This window comes from Seriola dumerili, unplaced genomic scaffold (genome assembly GCF_002260705.1).
Source record: "Seriola dumerili isolate Sdu_G_001 unplaced genomic scaffold, Sdu_1.0 BDQW01000068.1, whole genome shotgun sequence".
Classification (NCBI taxonomy): domain Eukaryota; kingdom Metazoa; phylum Chordata; class Actinopteri; order Carangiformes; family Carangidae; genus Seriola; species Seriola dumerili.
Genome location: NW_019174323.1, coordinates 11,377,449 through 11,394,965, shown reverse-complemented (window position 1 = coordinate 11,394,965; position 17,517 = coordinate 11,377,449). Strand labels below are relative to the sequence as shown.

Sequence of the window (17,517 nt, the reverse complement as noted above, 5' to 3'; positions counted from 1 at the left end):
CACATTAATTTGTCTGGATTTGATGTACTTTGCTCTGATGACAATATAATGAAGATGTTTTTTACAGGGCTGCAACTAACTTCTAGAGTTGAAACAAGATAAGTCAATTGACAGAAGTTAATTCTTCATTCAAACCATTTTTCTAAAGATAAAAATACCAAATGTGAACATTTGCTGTTTCTGACTGCTGGCTGTTTGATCTGACAATGTCAACCTGGGCTTTGGGAAACTGTGAAGAAGTTATTGTTGTTGTTGTTGTTTCTCTTTAAATCCAGAATATAATCAACAGATCAATCGATAACAAAAATAATCATTAGCTGCAACATTAAATTATTCTACTTATCAGTCAGTCTGCCTGTTATTTTTTAGTAATATGAAATCTAGTAGGAAAATAGTGCAAATGTTTGGTGATGGGCATTAATCCTTGTGTAGGGCAACAACTAATGATTTTATTATTGATTAAACAGGAGACGATTTTCTCAATTTCTCAATGAATTATTTGGTCCATAATATGACAGAAATTGAAAGAAAAAAAATTATATAATATATAATATATATATATATATATATATATATATATAGTTATTTATATATATATATGCTCATTGCAATTTTTCACAGCATAAACATTAAAATATATTAATTTATCAGATATTCAGTTTTCATTTCAGAAGCTGGAACCAGTAGATTTGGGGGATTTTAACTTAAAAGTGGCTCAAATTATTATTCAATCATAAAAGTAGCTGCTAGTAAATTTTGATCTCTTGACTAATCAATTAATCCAGTAATCTTTCAGGTTTAGTTTATTGTTTATTATAGATTCTCACTCCTTGGAATTATAAATAGGCTAATAACACTATCATATTCATATATTATCTTCTTATCTGTATTTATATAACGCAAACAATTATCCTGATCTATTTCTCATCTATTGTGTGTGTATCCTGAGCTGCTATTCGTCCTGTGTACTATATCTGACTCTGACATCATTATTATGGGCTGACTGGGAGGATCTGTGCGCACTGCCCTTTAAGATGCGTCTGTCATCTCTCCCTTAATGGAAAGTCATTCTGGCTGTTTTCTGCGGTGCGGGAGATCTGTTCCAGCTGGCCTGAGGAAGAAAGAAAAAAAAAAAAACACTGTAGTGCATTTTGTGTCGGCCGAAAATCCCAGGAAGGAAGGGGAGAGGACAGGCTCCGCCGAGGGAGACGGAAATGAGAGGGGGGTGTCCAAAGAGGAAACCCTATCCCTTTAAGAGCAAGTGGGACATAGCGGTGCGAGGAAAGGAGAGGAGGGGGAGAAGAAAGAGGAATTAAAAAAGAAAAGGAAGAAAGAGACAGGGAGGGAGGAGGGAGAGCGGGCGATAAAAAAAGAAAGATGACATCCTCGCAGCTGAACGGCCGAGGTGGAGCGATAGGCTGCGGCCCGGCGAGAGCGCCGCTCGCCGGGGTCAGGGCTTGAATCCAACAGCGAGGCTTCGACAAACACCCGATTGGCCTATTGGGGGAAATCGGAAAAATAGATTCATAAATTAAAAACAAAGCATGACCTGCTGTGCTACCAGATGCGTGTGTTATAACCCATATTTGTTCTCTTGCGTAAAAATGCATTTATTTCACGTAGAATTGTTTATGTTTATTGCTAAAGTGTGATACTGTAATATGCGATTTTCTTTTTGGTTTTTGAGAGCAGTTTTGTTGGGTGATGTTGCGTTTTAGTGAGATTAGTGTTTAATGAATTAAAGTTAGAAACCAAAGTCAAAGAGAAACAGGCCATTATTGGACCTGGCCTGCTCCACTCCTGCCTGTGTACGGCAGCCTGCGTTAGTCAACAGCTGCGTGCATTTTAATTGACAGCATTAGGCTACCTCAATGAGAAAAGCATATTTTTGCAGACGACTTTATTCACGTTTTTCAAGAGAATCCAGGAGCCCGTCGTTTCTGCTGCAGGACAGGCGACTGTTTGCGCCTCAATCATCATCGGTGGGCCGATCAAAACAATGCAAAGGCTGCTGTCCTCGATCTCAATCAGGAGCTGACTTTATAATCTCCATCGCTGTGGCGCAAAATGGATGCTGCTTGGAGCAATTTTCTCTTCCAGGTAGGCTTGTTGAGCAGGCATTACTGGCCCTTGTTTTTCTCTCTGCTTCTCATTTTTACTGCGCGCCTTTTCTCACAGGCCACTCAGTGGGTGTCCTGCAGTCCTCACATCTTGTATGACAACGTAGCACCTTCAAGATAATGCTGTGACTTGTGTTTACTTTTGGTGATGGCCTTCTACTTGCTTCTCCAGAATACTCCCACCCAAAACCAAGTGGAGGGGAGCCTCCAATCAGAGCTCATGCCAGTGCATACGAGTTCTCCCCAAACCCCACCCACAGAGCACATAGCACAGCCTCCTTCAACTGTGGACACTGCTGCTCTCAGTGAGGAACCCCTGCCTGGTGAGGGACACTGCACTGCACTCTGCACCTGTGGAGCTGATGAGAGTGAAAAACATCAGTGAAATCTGATTTGGATAATCCAGTGTCTGTGCTGAACTCAGTCAGGTGATAAAAGCCCAGTAGAGACAGATGGAAAGACGGGACACATGGAGGGAATGTCCATAAGAGATGTGAATCTTATAAGCGTCTGAATACCAAAATGTGAAATGTAATCACTTCTAAACACTTCAGAAACTATCTGTCTGACTGTACATGGTCTGAATTCCCCTCGCTGAAATGTTCAGAGGTCAGGTTCAAGTGCCTGATGTTCAAAAACAATTAGACAAGCAAATTGCTTCGATTCTACAAGGTCAATTTGGATCTAAAAATTCAAGTAAAGTCAAAAAGTTCACTCGATGAAATTGTATTTTGCAAATACAGACACCAAAATTCAATGTTCAGGATATGATAGACAAGCAGTCAACCAGCACATGACACGTTCAACAGCATTGTAATGTTTCTTGATATTAATGTGTTCAGTATAGGTGTATAATCATTGTTATTAAATCCTAATACTTTTACTTTTCCACACTAAGAAATTTACTAACTTAAATATTTGAATAAACCCATGTAACCTTGCTGTACGTTGACATTTAAGTAACCAAACAAGATTAAGCCTTGGTGATTAGCAGAGCTGCAGCCTATGATTACATTGGAGACAGTTAGTCAATTAATCTGTTAGTCATAGTTACACACATAAAAATAACAGCAGTTTTGTTGTTGCAAAACTTTGTTTTTGCAAAAAAAAACTTTTCTACCTCTCCACTGTGAATGTTTTCTAGTTTCTCTAATCAGTCAGTTGCTTAATCTTTAAATTGAGCCCAACATATTTTCAAACAGCTGGTTTTGTATAAAACCCAAAGATATTCAATTCGCAGTGATAGAAAACACAGAGAAGCAGCAACTTTTTGAGAAGCTGAACGTTTGACATGTCTGCTTGATAAATGACTTAAATGATTCATTACTTCATTGTTCAGCTAATGATTTTAGTATTAGTTCTCAGTTGTGCCTTGAACTGAATATTATAAACACGGTTGAGTTGGAAGTAGATGCTGAACAAAATCTCACCTATTTGCTGTATCTCAACTTTTTACTGATTCTTCAATATCAGCCATTTATCCCTCTCCTGATCGTGTCATATTATAGTTTCCTTTTCAATGGAATTGTTGTTATTAGAAAATCACTTCTTTGAAAATACATAATCATCTTTCTTTCTTTCTGTTTTGTCTCCCGCCTCCCTCTGGTCCAGTGAAGCCAGTGTCTCGGCCGACCCGCGTGCCCCACATCTGTGCCATCTGCAACAAGCAGTTCAAGAACAACTACAACCTGCGGCGGCACCAGTCGGTCCACACTGGGGTACGCATGAAGGACAGGGCCAGAGAGCAGGCGGAGGGGGCAAAGGAGGGAGCAGCCGGCCAGGTGGCGGTGGCGGTGGCGGCCCCGTCGGTGATGGCGGTGGGGGCCGGAGGGAGGGCGGAGAGGCCCACTGTTCCCCTCTCCCTGCTACACCTCTCCGCGCCTCCCCCTCTCGCCCCTCCCGGCGTGCTGGTGGGTGCACAGCAGCCTCCCCTGGGTAGTCAGGATGGTGAAGGGGTTGCCATGCCAAACGTAATGGCTAGTGTTAACCCCCATGCTCCGCCTCCTGCTGCTGTCGTCATGGCCACAGGGGCGACAGTACAGGTGGGTCAGGGCCTTGTGGAGATGGCTGTCGACAACCCCAAACCTTCAAGCATGTTGTTTCTTAAGCTGCTTGGCCATGAAGACGGTTAAACCAACTTCTTTCATAGTTTGGGACTGTGCGTCACCTGCTTGGTATAATTTCATTTTAATGAAATTCTCCTGTGTGTTACATTTGACTAAATATCAATGTAAAAATCATTGGTTCAGGGACCAGTAAATTCCAGTGATTGGCACTGGTCCCCAGTTTGAGAAACACTGTGCTAGAAGCCCCCCACGCTCCCCTGCATGTTCTCTGTAACACAAACAGTGTGAAAGCAGATAAAGACTTAACGTCCAGCAGGAAGTAGTCAGTCATGCAACTTTGGTGCAAATCAGGCAAAAGATATCTGTGTGCATTTGCATGGTTTCAACAAAAGATATAAAAATATGAAAATGTTGACACTGAATGTATTTCTCTTTGTGTATATAACGGCAGATCTGTGCGGAAAATGCTTCCCATCTAAACTCTGGAGTGTGTTTATCTGCTTGTCTGTTTTGTCTCAGCGGCCCACAAACCCCAACCCAAACCCGGTGAGAAAGAACCACGCCTGCGAGACGTGTGGGAAGGCCTTCCGCGACGTCTACCATCTCAACCGCCACCGCCTGTCCCACTCGGACGAGAAGCCGTTCTCCTGTCCCATCTGCCAGCAGCGCTTCAAGAGGAAGGACCGCATGAGCCACCATGTGCGCTCCCACCAGGGTGGTGTGGAAAAACCCTACGTCTGCCCCCACTGTGGCAAAGCGTTCTCCAGGTGATACTGTCAAACGGTTTAAGTTGTCACTCTGTGTGAGGAGTTTAATATGTACTACATTCTTCACCACCAATTGTTTCCTCTCTTTCTTCCCGAAGGCCTGACCATCTCAACAGTCACGTCAGACAGGTGCACTCCTCAGAGAGACCCTTCAAATGCCCCGTACGTCATGTTCACCCTGCCAAATATCCTCACTGTACACGCCATCTGTTTTTAAGTCCATTCATGTAAACAGTGAAGTCAAGGTCATTGGCTCATACATCACCTGACTCATACAGACATCTGTTGGCATGAGTAAATGACCTTTGAGAATATGAATATGAACTGAACTGGATAAAGCGAGTCTCGTGACGTGTGTGACAGACATACTTCATCACATACTGTACATTATATGTATGTGTGTTTATATGTTATTTTCCACAAAGAGTGTTTGAACAATGGTCATCATCTTCAATGCGTCACTGGAACGCTGGCTGGTTTAAATGTTATAAAATGTGAAACTGAAAATTATATAAATCTCACACACGATTACTGACATTGCTTTTTGTTGACACATTTTTAATCTTTTCAGACTTTAAAAGTTAACTGTTGAAGAGCCCGTACCTGTGCACAGCATTTTACTTTTTGTATATTTCTCAGCAATCACTCATCAGTCCCCTCCTCCTCTTTTTCAGACCTGTGAGTCCAGCTTTGCAACCAAGGATCGTTTGCGTGCGCATATGATTCGCCATGAGGAGAAGGTCCCCTGCCACATCTGTGGGAAGCTCCTGTCTGCTGCTTACATCACAGATCACATGAGGGTGCACAACCAGTCGCAGCACCACGCCTGCCATCTCTGTAACCGCAGTAAGTTTATGGTTAGGATGCTGAACGTGAACCACAAGGTCCTCAGTTCGAATCTGACTAGGAACCTTTGTTGCATCTCTCTCCCTTGTTTCCTGTTTCATCCCTTGTCTCCCTTGACATCTAAAAATGTAATAATGATAAAACAGAAAGCAGAGCAGACGCACATAATTCCACGCTCACCTGTAATTGCTTGCTTGGATCTTTGTTTGGCTTAGCGCTGAGCGAACTTCTGCTCTAACGTCTCTCACTGGAATAATTCTCCTCTCCTCCATCAGGCTTCACCACACTGACGTACCTTCGTGTCCATGCCCAGAAGCACCATGGCCAGGAGTGGAAGGACAGTCCAGGGGGCTTTGGCGGCACAGCCTCTGGTGGCGTACTCGTCTGCCACTTGTGTGGCGTCCACTGCAAGACGCCCACCCAACTCCAGGGGCACATGGGCACCCATAGCAACAACCAGGGTGCCCCGAGCCCCGTCACCTCTAATGTGGCTGCCAGCAGCTCCGTCTCCCTTAGCAACATGGTGACAGCACCCACTGTGTATGTCACTGGTAACACGGTGGTGGACCTGCTTGTCACAGACTGCTCTAGCATTGCAGCACCGCAGCCCCACAGTTAGCAATAGAGAGCGCAGCAATAACGACCTCAGTCCCTTAACAGAGGGCAAGGTTAGAGAAGGTTGAAGTTACTCGTAGATGCTGATCCGGTTTCAGTTTTGTCATGTCCCCACTTATAGGTAAGGTTAGGATTAAGGGTGGGGGAGATTAACACCAGTCAGCGCTCAAGGGCAGTTTCACCTCAGAGCTGCAGAGCTGGAGCGTCGGAGAAACGGAGGAAAAAGAAGAGCTGTATTAATAGAGCGATGAAGTCATGGAAAGAGGGACCTCTGTGGCTGCAGCAGGTTCACTGACACTAACGACAAACATGGATGTGTCGTCCAAATGTTCCTGAATGCTCTTGTGCATTTAAGACTCTAATGAAACTGTGGTATTGTGAGCATCTACTGTATTACTCTCCCCTCTCTGCCCTCTCTCTCTCTCTCTCTCTCTCTCTCTCTCTCTCTCTCTCTCTCTCCCCCTCTTCCCTCAACCCTGGCATTGGCTGCTCTCTGCAAGTGCACCAAGTACTGTATATCTCACACCAGCTCTGATCTTACCTCCATTTTGCCGCTCACTTACTGAGAATCCAAATGGCTTGCGTTAAAAAGAAGCAGTAGGGTGAGAGTAGCTCTAGGAAAACATAAGGAAGAGACACATTAGAAGGGAAGTTGTGTGTTTGGGTGTGTGTAAGTCAGGGCTCTTCTAGCATGCTAGCGTGTTTGTCTACAAAACTAAAATCAACATTTGATTTGAAGCTGTAATGCTAGTTTATTAAGTTTCTAGAGGGCTGTTTCTAGATCAGGACAGAAGACCATACACGTTATGGTCCGTGTGTAATTGTATTGTGGGATGTACTTGTTCATTTGTTTCCTAAAAGTACACAGGTAAGAATAGAGTTGTGTTCAGGAGTGTCAAGCACCTTAAATTGTTATTGTTTGATTCAGTGAGGATCAAAATGGGTTTGAGATTTCTTGGATTTTCTTGCTCTGAGTCTTCCTCTCTGAGTCTGGCCATTTGAAAAAAAAAAAAAACAAACAAAAAACATAACTGCTAATCAACAACACTTCAGCTTCTGACATGGCGATTCTTGCACCTGAGAACTACCTTTTGCATGAAAACAAGCTAGCTCAGTCATGCTTATTGTTAGGGAGCTGTCATAACAAAAGAAACTTTTAGCAGTTCCACTAAGTTAGTTGGCTGTAAACAATGATATTTATAAAAGTGTTGATTTTATTCAGAAAACTTTTAACATCGTTGGCCATTCATTTGATTGTAACGGTCATTGCCATAGTCCTTTGTTTTCTCTATGTACCAGTCCAATGAGTGACACTTATGCATTAGATTTAGTCATTTAACTCTCTGTATAGCACATAATGTTCTGAACGCAAGTCATTATCGTTCCACATTAATCATGTGAGGAATGGTCACTTGTCCATTGGATATTTTTTGGTTGCTTTGAGTTATATTGTGAGTGATGTGTGGTGTCAGGAAAGGGCTTATAAAGTCACAAGTCAGAAGTACAATGGCAGTTTGACAACACCACTAGGTATGCTGTAAACAAATCCTGGTTTTGTACTGGAGTGCTTTTTCAGTTTTGTGTTAATATGTTACCTTGAAATTTGTAGAGTTGTTTCTTTCTTTCTTCCTTTTCTTTCTTTGGAAATGTGTTTTTCCTGTTGAGAAAAAGTAGTGATTTATTAAACAGTTAATTTTAGGTTTTCTCCATTACACTAAGAAAAAAATAATACCTCTACTCTAGGATTCTGTACAGCTCTTGTGATACATCTTAATGCCTTATCTTACTCAACTGCATTTTAATTCTTTTATGATGAAATATTTCAAATCTTAGTCATGGATTCATTAAGAATATTAATGGGATGTATTTATATTTATATTTTTATATTTCTCAACAGTATGCATGTCTAAAAGGTTGTTAGAGCAAAAAAAAATCAATGATGCTTACTACAGTCATAAATATTATGTTATTTTGTAGATGAAGTAGAGATCATGTTATTATTTTGTAATTTGGACAATTTAAAGTAAAAGGGGTAAACAGGCATTGTTCTGTGTTCTGATCTTTTCACCTAGATAATCACTTCTGCACCACAGCTTCTTATTGGCATGATTCACAGACAGTCATTCGGTCTGGATGTGATGTTGTCCAGCCGGATGTTTGACCTGCATGTTGTGATTCTTCCATATTTGTCTTGCTAGCCATCATTGGTAACACAAAACACATGCTGAAGTAATGCATAACTAATGCATAACGCATAATGACTTCATCCAGGATGTGTCATGAATTCCTAATCATCACTATTACTAGTTTATGTGATTACTTGAAAATCTTAATATCTTATTAATTAATGAGCATTAACTCTCAGTTACCTCATTCATTAATTTATATGCCACCAAATTAGGTGGAGTCCAGTTATATAGAAAAAGGGAAAGTAGAAGAACACTGATTCTCATAGAAATATGAAGCTTTTATTGAACTGATAGTCCGATGCAAACATGTATAAGTTGCAGTATGACCCAGAAAAAATCAGTAGAAGTGACAAGTTCCAATCAGAATCCTGACACACCATTATACCCGTCAGGTCATTACACTGTCAACATACGCTTAGACATGTCCGTCCAATCTACCCCGACTGGTCAAGTGGCACCTGCAAGATTGCTTTGGTTTCAGTGCATGATTCTCTTCAATGTGCTACACTCCTACAACACAAAACGTAATAACTAGAAGAAACAAACAGAACCGGTTGAAAACATAAGCAGTAATAAATCATAAGAATGAATCTTTTCCATACCGTAGCTTGTAAATGTGACATAAACAAAGACTATGGATCATGCAGCAACATGTCATTGTTTGCAGTTTGATTTTGAAAATGATAAAAAAAAACAACAACAAAAAAAACAGCTTCATAGTTCTATAGGAATAAGAAGTGTCTGCTGTCAGAGAGGCTGATTATATGCATTTCCTAAAGGATCTTTTTCTATGCAACTGGAATCTGGGAATACTTAGTGGCAAAGGCTAAAAATGTTTGTATGATGTAACTGTGAGTTAATTAATTAACATTTATTCATTGTTGTTAATGTACAATGACTTGATCATTTCTTAATGGTGCACAATAGGAATTCATGACATGCCCTATATGTCATCGGCACAGATAACCAGTACACGTGTTCCCCTGTTATCTCTTTCAGTGGGACACAGTGTGCCATCAGGACTGACCACACAATACATGAAAAACAAATGTATCTATACACACATTAAAAGTGATGCATTCAGCTCAGCTACAGCACAAGTTACTAAAAGGTTTCCCAATAATTCATGGTAACTGTTAGGTTTTGATATCCACCTTTCATTATCAAAGAACAGGCATTTTTCCTAAATAACAAAAAAAGTTCCTGCACACTGTCAACACATTTGGTAAATTTTATTTATAAATATAAAAAGTTAAGAAATGCCTGCTAAAGGTACAGTAGCTTGACCGAAAACCGAGTGATTCAATACATTTACCATAAGGTACTTTGAGTCAATATCCTGTCTGAATACAATATAAATGTGCAGAGATCACTTTCCCTGTATATCTTCTTTTTAAATACAGCTTTTCTGCTACACTGTTTAAAAATCATACAATGAAAATCCCATTCACACAGCTTAAGTAGACCACAAAGGAATGCAGCGGCAACAACTCTCAGCGTTTCTTTACTTGACAAACATGATATCTTGCTCTTACTACACTATGTTATCACTGTGAGCACCACTGTAAAGCTGAAAACAACAGGTTCAGACACACTCTCTACAGAGAAGTGAAAGAAATTCTGGGACATGTATGAAAACACTAATTTAAGTTCATGAGACAATTTAAAGTAGATAGACCAAAAACTTCTTTCAAACACTTGGTCACAAAATAACTTATGGAATGCACTTAATAATAATAACATATGCCATATATACTGTATGTGTGTTAAATACACAGTATGTGTATTGATTTATGTTCTTACTACTGCACAAACTATTACAAGTAGACACAGGATGTATTGTTTTGAGTACACAATTGATATAACAGCTAACCAAAAGGAGATATTCTACTAACCAATGTTGCGTTTTATTATAGGTTATAAATCAGTGATAACAAAAAAAACTTTTCCCACTGAACAACTTCTTGTTCTCTTTTACAGTTCCTCCCGACTTGAAGAAACAGTCCAAGCCAGTGTTACTGTTTTACCATATCCTTTTAACCTTAAGGACAGAGCTGGGTTATCACTGCAAAGCTTGAACAAAGTTGCACGATTGGCGTGTAATCTTCAGGCCTCTAAACATGTCAAGGTTTGCAAGACTGCAAAACCCTAGGACCATGAACCTACAAACATACCAAACATCTCTGACAATGTGCAGCTAAGACCTGATAACTGAGCGGTTTATTTGCAAATGCTGTTCGATGCAAAGGCCAAATGATTAACAGGTCAAAGATAAACACTACTCTCTGTACAGACACAGATGACATCATTGGCTAGGCAACTACCTGTCAGTCTTTAATTCTTTTTACAGATTTACATCGATTTTCTGAATTAAATACATAAATGCTAGATCATTTTGTTTGCATCTAAATCACTGTATTTTTAAGTGGACAGCATAGATATTGTAAACTATGAATGCAGCTGGAATAGACGGTCTCCTTATGGTGAATCCATTCAGCATTTCCCTTCACGGAAAACAGCAAAACCCAATTTACAAAATGCAGTGCAGTGAGTGGTGCAAATTTCTCGTCATGACATGAGCTTCTGCCTGGACCTGTAGGAACTAGCTGGCGCAGCAGTCCACAGTGTTGAGTCAACGTTGCATCTGTGAGGCTCAGGCAGAGGCAGCCCAGCTCTGCTGTTGCGAGACAGATGCGATGACATAGCGGCTGGAGCAGCTAGCGTTACCTTGACACCTGGATCAGATTGTGTCATTGTGACTTTCGTCGGTTTGCCTTGTTTTAATTAGCTATTTGCTTAAGCTGTCTAGATAACAAGCTAGTCACCAATGCTCTCAGTGAGCTGCCCTCGCATAGATTTCGATCTAAGTTGCTGCAAGCTAGCGTTAGCTCGCTGCTGCTACCCTTCAGACATTGAAGTGGCCACATAAACATGCGGATCATCGAGGCGGAGAGCCCTGGGACATCTCTAACGTTAAACGCTTTCTGCAGGACACGAGTTTCGACTGGCCGCTGACCGGACTCCGCAGAGTCTCTGTGTAAATACTGTTTAAGATTTTTATTTTTTTCTAAACATGTGTACACTCCAAATCTGTTAGCCAGTTAGCCATGGTTGGCGTGCACGGGGATCGGTTTGCTCAGTTGCTACTGCTAACTGCTACAAACAAATAACAAGGTAACAACAGTTTGGCGTCAACGTAATGTTTTCATGAACGAGTGACAAAACGTAGAAAGTGGCACATTCGGGTATTAGCTGTCGTTTGTGGGTGTCATCAACTTGCTAACTACTGTTTTTTCAATGTGTTCCAAACGAAATGGTTGCTAACCAAGGCAGCGGTGACTAACTGTTACGGCTCTGTCTCGGATATATGCTAACGTTAGCTAACGGTCCTAGCGTCATTGTTAGCACTGATTCAGCAGCGCAGACAGTTGGTCATGCTTACCAAGGGTTAGGGGTGACATTTAATGTTAGCAATTTTGTCTCTCCTCATTAGACCCCCATACTTGCATGCTAACTGACCCAGTTTTTTGCTAACAAGTTGACAACCTAATGGTAAAGCTCGTTAATTTGCGTTACCTGTAGCTGGCTGGTGTTATTGTTAGCTTAACTAGCTGGTGTATTAAATAGAAAGCATAGAGTATAGCTAAGGCAGCGTTAGTTCTGTACCAAATAGATTTGACATGTGTGCTCTTGGACTTAACATTGCATAATGTAGCCAAAGTTGCTTAAGCTAACGTTTACATTAACGGGTTGGCAAATCGGCGCCAATAACAGAGTAGTTTGGTTTCAGGTCAATCTCAAGCCGGTCTCGGTTTGCTTATTTTGTGAGCTACCTGTCAAAGCTCGGCTGCTAAACGTTTTTTCTGTTTTGGTTTTTTTTTTACATAAAGGTAATATTAGCTAACGTTGTTATCAGGAACTATATGCACCAGCAGCTCATACCTATGTCGATATTTTCGACGTTCAGGACTTTAAAGTAGCGCAATGCGTATTTTGTTAATGGATTTCAACTTTTTAATGAGTCAGCTAGTCTACTGTAAGCAAACTGCAAAACCGCATGGAACTACCACATGGTTGTCCCAGGAATAAATGTGAATAGCGCTTTCAGATGGTCAGGGCAGTATGGTGCACAAAAGGGCCTTCCATCTGATATTCTGCCCCTGACTCTGTACTTGGTAATTATATAGTCTCCCTGCTCTCTATCACATGAACTGTCCTCTTTCAACTTTTATATAAGCCCATTTTCCACATTGTGCCTGGACTGTCTTTGATAACCCTTTCCTCTGCCATACTTCATCTTTATTGTACACATGGCAAGGCTTTCATTAAAGCTAGAATAACATATTGCCACATACATTGGACTTTGATAGAGTGCTTTGTTTGCTAATGCAGTAAAGGCAGCCAAATGTTTACATGTGGGAGTTGCCACCAGTGAGATCAATATGAACTGTTTATCCACTGTTTGATGTTTTGTGTTTTTCAGAGAGGGGAAAGATCGTCGGATCTCAAGTACCAGATTGCCCGCTGAACTTTTTGCTTCTCAGACAGATCACCAGGGACCATGCTGACCATCCTAGCTGCTGGGTCTGTGTTCTTTCCAGGCCTTTTCCTGCTGTCCAAGCAATGCCTGAAGTCCATCCCAGCACTGAGATGGAGCGAAGGAGATGCAGTCATTGTGTCTGCCAGGTGAGACCTTTTTACACTTGGTTTTTGTTTTCTGTGTGAACTTGCATGTGAGAACCATATGGATACCAACATGCCATGCAGTTACACAGCACTCACATTTGTGCCTACAAAAATTCAAGTACTTCTACTGTGTGTAGTACTTACTACTTTACTACAGTGTCATCAAATTGTTGAGACTTGTGTAGACGTGTATTTCTTTGCATGATTCCCGAGCATGACAGGTTGTTGTGGGTGTATTTTTACCAAGTGCTTTCATCTGCATTGTTTCAGCATAAAAGCGGAAGGGCACTATTTTCTTTCCATGTGCTATCTAGACAGTCTAGAACTTGGATAATGAGAAATGCATTATTTTGTTTGCTTGCCATTGTGTGCTCCCAGGTTGGTGTCATCAGTTCAGGCAGTCATGGCTTCCTCAGCTGGCTACATCATTGCTTCTTCCTGCGAGGACATCATCGAGGACCAGTAAGTCAGGAAATGCTTATTAGAAAATATTCTGTCACATTCGACCAGCCTGTCTTGTCTAGTATGTAACAAGTCAGTTAACCCGGGTTTTAAGATGTACCAGGCAAAGGCACCTGGGGATCTGGGCTTCTGTTCATATATGAGCTAAATTAAAATGTAAACCAAAAATCGAATTTGACATTGATGCCTTGTCAGAGAGCAGTAAATGACAAAGTGTTTAAGCAGTTTTTAGTTCAGCAATCATGACGTTTTTTCCACTTAAAACTGCCCCTAGCATTTTCTCACTTTTTTTTTTTTTTAAGAGGGTCTTAAATTCAGGTGAAATGAGTTCCATTGAGATTTTTTTGGATTGCAGAGGGGAAAAGCAGTTCTGTTTCGAGAGTAATCACTCGACTGGTTATTATGGATATGTCAAACTGTGTTTTAGTTACCAACAAGTTCTTACGAGTATCAAAGGTCTGTTTGAGTGATTTTTTTTTTTAGCTCGTACTGTTCATTCTTTATTTCTGTTTTTGAGATCCACCATCTCTTCTTCTCCACACAGGCACTGGCTGACTAGCACTTACATCATGTTTGCTGTTCCCTACTTCGTGTATGACATCTACGCAATGTTCATGTGCTACTGGTACAAGCTACGAGTTAAAGGGCACGAGGAGGCCTCTGCAGCACCCCAGCACATGAGCTCAGCACTGACCAGCTACTTGCGTCGCGAGTTCCTCATGGTGCTGCACCATGTTGTCATGGTCACCGTCTGCTTCCCCGTCTCTGTGGTAACTGTCACATATTGCTCTTTCTGTTGGGCTGAGAGTTGAGCAAAAATATTGCTTTATCTAAATGCAGCTACCCACTTCTAGATAGTTTTGTCACCTTTAAAGGTTTCCCAACGTGAGACAAACTAATGCAGTAACCAGTATGAATGTATGTTGAGTGGTGCAGACAACCTTGTGTTAAAACATCTCCTCAAAAGCTTGGAACTAAACTTTTTCCAAAATCACTGTATTAGAGCTGCAGCTAAGAATTATTTTTGTAATCGACAATTATTTCTCAATCAGTTACTGTAAAACATAAAAAAACTCAAAGATATTCAGTTTACTGTTAAAGCAAGGAAAAAGCAACAAAACAAGAATGAGTTACTACTTGATCAGACCAACCTCTATGAAACAAGCTCACTGTTCACTGTGTATTGTCTGGGAATTAAGTAAAAATATTTACTTATATTTTATTGCAAATCTGCTAGAAAAGAAAGGAACAAAGCTGTAACTGACAAATAATTAGTTCTCTCTCTCTAGTTTTGGCGGCAAGGAAAGGGAGATTATTTCCAGGGTATAATGTTCATGGCTGAGCTCAGCACTCCATCTGTCTGCTTAGGAAAAATCCTTATCCAGGTAAGTGTCCTTGTTCAGCCTCAAAGTTTTAAGTGTTGTTGCATGCGCATGTGTCACACTAAAGTTCTTCTGCACTCTCCACTTCTTTCTTCCTTCTTTATTCAATGGAGATTATATTTCCACTCATTCCCAGCATGCAGCTTGTTCATGCCCATCGGCCCCCGTTGACTGTGTCTCACATGAACAGCAACACTGTCAGAAACATCAGTCGTTAATCGGTAACACAGTTTTTGTGAATGCACATTGTAGGAGCTGCATCCACCTCTGTCTGTTTTAGGTTTTCTGTAGGAGTGTGTACAATGTTTCAGTGTCTGGGTGAAGGTTGCCCCTCCATTGCTTTCTGCTTGTCCCTCATCTGAAACTCCTACAGCTGTTAGCCTCTGAATATAGCCCCTAGTATTTAGGCTGGATATTCAGTAGATACAATATCAGCTTGTCCTTCTATCCTCTATCACTCAGCACCCTGCCCCTCCCGTCCCTGACAACAGCACATGTGGTCGTTTGATAAACAACAGCTGTGCCCTCTTGTACCTATAGAATAAAAAAAACAAAACAATAGTGGATTCTTTGATGGGATACCATGTAATTCTAGGAAATGAGACAAGTGAATGGAGAAGAGGAAAACCTTTTTGTAGGTAAATGCATGTGAGCTTGTTCTCAGTGTTATCTCACTGAAGCAGGTTGACTGTTCAAGATAAAAGTTCAGTCATCTGCTGTAAACAAATGAGAAGTAAAAAAAGGACTGCTTCACTGACGCACATCCTGCCCTACTGCCCCCTGTAGACATCAACCAGTGTACAACCAGCAGCATGGCATACTGTGCTCTCCATCGCCACTTGTTCAGTCCATGCAGATAGTATTAACAAATATAACAATGTTGGTATTAACAATATTACGATGGCAAATGAGATTAACATCGTCAGCTTTTACCAAACTTTACTGCTTGCTTTTCTTTCTCCCTCTCTCTCGACCTCTCCCTCTGTTTTTTTCCGCTCTCAGTACAAACAGCAACACACTCTCCTGCACAAAGTGAATGGGGCTCTTATGCTGATCACTTTTTTCATCTGTCGAGTCCTCCTCTTCCCTTACCTCTACTACGTCTATGGAAGGTATGTCTTTCTTTCCATCTGTTTTCTCATGTTCTGCTGTCTTGCTAAGCTGGGGTTAGTAACTTGCACTGCCACATGATCTCTACCTTATGGATTATGGAAATAAGACTCAGAACATGTTTACAGCAGAACAATCCTTTATGTCTCCTGATTTTAACCAGGTACGCCTCCATCCCCTTCCACATGGTTCCCTTCACAGTGCCATGGCACTGTAACCTCGGTGCTGCTCTGCTCATGGCCCCCCAGCTGTATTGGTTCTCCCTAATTTGCAGGGGCGCTCTGCGACTATTCACGGGCTCCTCCCGTTCTCAGAGACCACGCCCGCCCACAGCCGCACCAAAGGAGCAGCAGACGGATGGCAGTGCGCTGCCCCAGCCTGCCAATGGCTACAGCACGCGCTCCACAGAGCCTGAGCTGGCCACTCACTGAGAAGAGTGGAGGGGAGGGTGGGGAGGGAAGGAAGGCGAATGTACCAATGAGTATGTAAAGGAAAGAAAGCTGAGGGAAAAGTGAGACTTGAAACAAGTAGCAATATGAAGAAAGCTACAGACGATGGCCTCAAATAGTGCTGAAGTCTTTGTGGCAAGCACTCAAACAGCTAAATGATTTGGTTGCTGGCCTTCAAGCACTTCAGTTTCTCAGTTTGTAGGAAGCAAATGGAGTGTTAGCACACTCAGTATTTAAAGATGTCATCAGGCACTGTGACAGACAGGAACATGCACTGACCTGAGAGGAATTTGCCTGGATGTATAGGAAGCATAGGTGGCTATTTCCCTCATGTAGATCAAATTCAGTCCTCTCTGCCTCATGGTACGGGAAGAGCAGGAAAATAGGAATGTATTATATTGTATGTTAGTACATTTGCTGTAGATGGAAGGCCTAATTCAGTTTAGTAATGGAGAAGACCTTCAAAAAAGAAAAAAAAATCCCGGCTAAGCAGTATTTTGACTTGTTAGTGTTTATTATCTGTATCCTCTATGTAGTCACTGTCACTCTAACAAAATGTAACCAACCTGCAGACTGACTCATCTTTAGAAGGGAGATAATCTCGTAAGACTGTATTCTGCTGCCTTATCCCTTTTCCTCATTCTTTGCAGTTTCTTTACGTTTTTATTTATTTTTATCCTGGGAGGAGAAGGAAGAGGTTTTCCTCGGGCACAAAAATGTGATGGGTGTACATAGCTGATGTAAAATTGTCCTTATTTCCATGTCAGTATTAGGTCAATGTTGATTCCCCCACCCCCACCCCCCACCCCCCCACGCCGCCCCACA

General features: G+C 41.5%; 2 protein-coding genes across 6 annotated transcripts; both read left to right on the top strand.

Annotated features, from left to right (window-relative positions):
- The first annotated feature begins 1,351 nt into the window (after positions 1 to 1,351).
- maz (MYC associated zinc finger protein) lies at positions 1,352 to 8,455 on the top strand. Of its 2 annotated transcripts, none has more exons than XM_022742810.1 (7): positions 1,352 to 2,100; positions 2,293 to 2,443; positions 3,732 to 4,030; positions 4,706 to 4,953; positions 5,052 to 5,115; positions 5,628 to 5,799; positions 6,075 to 8,455. In XM_022742810.1, the coding sequence occupies exons 1-7, from the start codon at positions 2,068 to 2,070 to the stop codon at positions 6,416 to 6,418; spliced, it is 1,311 nt and encodes a 436-aa protein (XP_022598531.1). In that variant the 5' UTR covers positions 1,352 to 2,067; the 3' UTR covers positions 6,419 to 8,455. The 2 variants fall into 2 exon arrangements, with proteins under 2 accessions (XP_022598531.1, XP_022598530.1); XM_022742809.1 differs by having other exon boundaries at positions 3,732 to 4,162.
- A 2,791-nt stretch (positions 8,456 to 11,246) lies between these two features.
- On the top strand, positions 11,247 to 17,483 carry LOC111219953 (protein FAM57B-like). Of its 4 annotated transcripts, none has more exons than XM_022742830.1 (7): positions 11,247 to 11,640; positions 13,148 to 13,289; positions 13,668 to 13,751; positions 14,296 to 14,521; positions 15,041 to 15,136; positions 16,136 to 16,245; positions 16,407 to 17,483. In XM_022742830.1, the coding sequence occupies exons 2-7, from the start codon at positions 13,165 to 13,167 to the stop codon at positions 16,672 to 16,674; spliced, it is 909 nt and encodes a 302-aa protein (XP_022598551.1). In that variant the 5' UTR covers positions 11,247 to 11,640; positions 13,148 to 13,164; the 3' UTR covers positions 16,675 to 17,483. The 4 variants fall into 4 exon arrangements, with proteins under 4 accessions (XP_022598551.1, XP_022598549.1, XP_022598552.1 ...); XM_022742828.1 differs by having other exon boundaries at positions 13,087 to 13,289; XM_022742831.1 differs by lacking the exon at positions 11,247 to 11,640 and adding an exon at positions 11,675 to 11,777.
- The last annotated feature ends 34 nt before the right edge of the window (positions 17,484 to 17,517 follow it).

Bases quoted from the DNA above. Each gene is read 5' to 3' on its own strand.
- maz (XM_022742809.1), top strand. From the start codon at position 2,068: ATGGATGCTGCTTGGAGCAATTTTCTCTTCCAG. The intron at 2,444-3,731 runs GTGAGGGACACT...CCTCTGGTCCAG, and splicing joins CAGTGAGGAACCCCTGCCTG to TGAAGCCAGTGTCTCGGCCG. The intron at 5,800-6,074 runs GTAAGTTTATGG...CTCCTCCATCAG, and splicing joins CTGCCATCTCTGTAACCGCA to GCTTCACCACACTGACGTAC.
- LOC111219953 (XM_022742830.1), top strand. From the start codon at position 13,165: ATGCTGACCATCCTAGCTGCTGGGTCTGTGTTCTTTCCAGGCCTTTTC. The intron at 13,290-13,667 runs GTGAGACCTTTT...GTGTGCTCCCAG, and splicing joins GCAGTCATTGTGTCTGCCAG to GTTGGTGTCATCAGTTCAGG. The intron at 15,137-16,135 runs GTAAGTGTCCTT...TTCCGCTCTCAG, and splicing joins TAGGAAAAATCCTTATCCAG to TACAAACAGCAACACACTCT.